The sequence below is a fragment of the Coregonus lavaretus genome (assembly GCF_964263955.1).
Source record: "Coregonus lavaretus genome assembly, contig: HAP1_SCAFFOLD_497, whole genome shotgun sequence".
In the NCBI taxonomy this organism is placed as follows: Eukaryota; Metazoa; Chordata; class Actinopteri; order Salmoniformes; family Salmonidae; genus Coregonus; species Coregonus lavaretus.
This window is the reverse complement of record NW_028157881.1, coordinates 216,470-220,000: the sequence shown is the minus strand read 5'-3', so window position 1 is coordinate 220,000 and position 3,531 is coordinate 216,470. Positions and strand designations below refer to the sequence as shown.

At 51.5% G+C, this 3,531-nt stretch overlaps 1 protein-coding gene across 1 annotated transcript; it reads left to right on the top strand.

Moving 5' to 3' along the window:
- Positions 1–434: 434 nt before the first annotated feature.
- On the top strand, positions 435–821 carry LOC311124764 (histone H2A; the record flags this gene model as incomplete). Its single annotated transcript, XM_084198865.1, has 1 exon — positions 435–821. The coding sequence occupies one exon, from the start codon at positions 435–437 to the stop codon at positions 819–821; it is 387 nt and encodes a 128-aa protein (XP_084054991.1).
- Between the last annotated feature and the right edge of the window lie 2,710 nt (positions 822–3,531).

Below are 3,531 nucleotides of genomic sequence, written 5' to 3'. Positions count from 1 at the left end.
ATTTTTATATATGAGCCACTGGGCTATTCCCGTTCAGAGGCAGGCTGCTGTGATGTGTTACAAGTGCCATGTAATAACAATAACAATACTATAGTGGCTTCGATTTCAAACTCAAGAGTGCACCCTCACCAGCTGTTTGTTTCCCATTTGGAGAGAAATAATGTGTGGATGTCATTTCGGACATTTTGGCGCTCACGCGAAATGACACAAAGTAACAAAGTCGGAGGGAAACAAAGTAGCCTCTCACTCGCTGCCTGTGGGTGGGAACCGGCTTAGGGCTGTCTGTCTGTCCATCTGTCTGTCCCTCGCTCCAATTGGATAAGGCCACACCGGCCCGGTGGCCAATCGTTGCCTCTTGTGGCGAGGTATATGTACGGCTCTCGAAGTGGCGAGCGGCTCATTCAGACTTTCTGTGACTTTCTCAAGCTACCAATATGAGCGGAAGAGGCAAAACCGGAGGCAAGGCCAGGGCGAAGGCAAAGACCCGTTCATCCCGTGCTGGCCTCCAGTTCCCCGTGGGCCGTGTGCACAGGCTGCTGCGCAAAGGCAACTACGCCGAGCGTGTGGGCGCTGGCGCACCAGTCTACCTGGCCGCCGTACTCGAGTACCTGACTGCTGAGATCCTGGAGTTGGCCGGCAACGCTGCCCGTGACAACAAGAAGACTCGTATCATCCCCCGTCACCTGCAACTGGCCGTCCGTAACGACGAGGAGCTGAACAAACTGCTCGGCGGTGTGACCATCGCTCAGGGTGGTGTGCTGCCCAACATCCAGGCAGTCCTACTCCCCAAGAAGACCGAGAAGGCAGTCAAAGCCAAGTAAATTCGCTACTGCGACTTCAACTTGACTACTCAACCCCCAAAGGCTCTTTTAAGAGCCAACCACCTAGCTCTCCAAAAGCGCAAAGTACCTTTCTATGACCGCAATACATTGAGTGGGTGTATACACAACTATTTCGACATTCTGTGCCCACATGAGGCCTTGCATGAACAACAACACCTACTTGGCCTCATTTGCCATAGCAGGCTAGCATTAGATGATACGTGCCTATAAGCTGTCACTCTTGACTTTGGCGACTATTATTGCGCGTAAAGGGCCGGCGGCGTCCTATTGCGCGCGCACCGGGAGTTTGAGTTTTGGAGAGGCCGGGCCTCCCGTCCAATGGCCAACGGAGGAGGCCTGCGAAACGGGCCAATCGGGGTGGTGGGGAGATGGTGTCCAATCAGCAGGCGCCACTGCCGGCTTTATAAACGACTAGTTACCGGAGTGTAACTCCAGTTCTATGAGTGGAGCGGAGCCCCATAGGGGAGCTATGCTCCTAGTGGTTTACCCTCTGCCCTAAGGCAGACGCAGCCTGAAACAAAATTATGCACACACCTACAGCCAATAGGAGTACAGGTGTCCCTATATAAGGAACCCCGTTCCCTCAATCTGCCTCCCGAGATATTATCTTCAGCGAGACTAGAGAGGGTCGGTAGGGCCTTAAGTCCTATGGGGCTCCGCTCCACTCATAGAACTGGAGTTACACTCCGGTAACTAGTCGTTCTATATCGTGGAGCTCCGCCCCATAGGGGAGCTATGCTCCTAGTGGTTTAAGGCGGAGCGAAACGCTCCAAAATGTACTCCCTGCCGAGCCTAACACTTCCCATTAAAAAATGCAAAGGTCAAGCCCAGCAATGGCTGCAACCAATTCCCGCAGTACTGCGACTAAAAACCCATCAAGGCGTCACAATATACCGCGTCATCGGTTATAGACCCGCCCCATCTAGCTCAATGACAATGTCAATGGCTGTTGGGCAGATCAATAGAATAGACGCCGTGCTAATCTGACTAGCAGATAGCCGTGCCTCAATATTCTATGGAACAAAATATACCAGTCATACTAAACTGAACCTCAGATAGATGACCTCACATTCTGTCCACTCAGTACATGTTTCTATATGCTGATACTGTCAGCCAGGAGACATGCCACAGAATATGCTCTTCATCCAAAGCGGACCTGATAGAGATCAGTCTATCATCCTGCTTCTCCCTCCTCTACCTCAAGATTCTCCTTCAGCTGTGCTGAGTGCAATCGAGATTGGAGTTTAAAAGGCTTATTCCTGACATAAGTCTTCCTAACCAGAGCGGACCTGATTGGAACCTGTCCAAGGTCCTGCTCTGTCCTCTCTTTCTAGCTCAAGAACGCCTTTCAGCTCTGCTGAAATTCGATCGAACAAAAGAGTTAGAAAACATGTCCATAATATGTTACTTCTAATAAAAGTGGACTTATGAACTTATTCACAATCCTGCTTTCTTTCTCTGTTCTGCTCAAGATCTCCCTTCAGCCACGCTGAGTACCGACCGAGCCAAAGAGTTAGAAGACATATCCAACAGATAGAAACGGATAAAAGGAGACGGTGTCGACCATGACGCTGCTCTACAAATATCCTCTACCTCTGTTCCTCTGAAAAGAGCAGTAGAAGCTGCTACTCCACGAGTGGAGTGCGCTCTAATACCCTGAGGCGGTTGTTGCCCCGCCGCCTCGTACGCCGTCTCAATGCCTTCACAAAGCCAATGAGACAAACGCTGTTTTGAAAGTGGTCTACCCAATGCAGCCGCACCGTGACACACAAACAGCTGAGGTGATGACCTAACCGCCTCTGTGCGCCTAACGTAACACGCCAAAGCGCGTACTGGGCACAGACAGTGAAGCTTTTCCTCACTCCTCTCCCCGTGAGGAGGGGGATGAAAAGCCCACAATTCCACGATCTGCGATCTATATGCACTGTTAATAACCTTCGGCACAAATGCCGGGTTAGGACGTAACACCGCTCTGCTCAGATCGCCATTAATGGCTAGGCAGTCGGGTCTCGTCGACAGTGCACACAAATCGCTGACTCGTTTAGCAGTAGTCAAGGCGAGCAACAGCGCCGTCTTGATAGACAGCATCTTGAGGGGTATTTGATTCAATGGCTCGAACGGCGACTTACATAGCGCTTCGAGAACCAATGCCAAATCCCACTTGGGCAGCGTAGCTCTAGGCCTTGGCCTAAGCCGTCGCGTTCCCAATAGGAAACGTCTCACTAACGGGTGAGTGAACACACTTTTCCCGTTAAACCCTTCATGACCAGCTGAAATTGCCGCTGCAAACACTCGAATAGTGGAGGGCGATTTCTGCTTATCAAACATAGACTGTAGGAATGAGAGCACACTCTCTACCTGACAGCTACAGCTCATGGGGTCCACGTCCTGTGTATCACACCATCGTGAGAAAACATTCCATCTGCTGGTATACAACCTGCAAGTGGAACCGGCTCTTGCGCCCTGTATTGTTCTGATCACTGCATCAGACAACCCACGGCGCTTTAACCTGTCCCATTCAGGAACCAAGCCTTCAGTGGTTGGCCGATTATGGGCCATTGCCCTATCGAGCCTCCCGCCTGAATCAACGCGTCTCGTCGATGTGGAATTGGCCAGGGTGGCGCAATCAACATCTGACTCATCTCTGCAAACCACGGAGCCCCCGGGCGATCGGGCGCTATCAGTATCA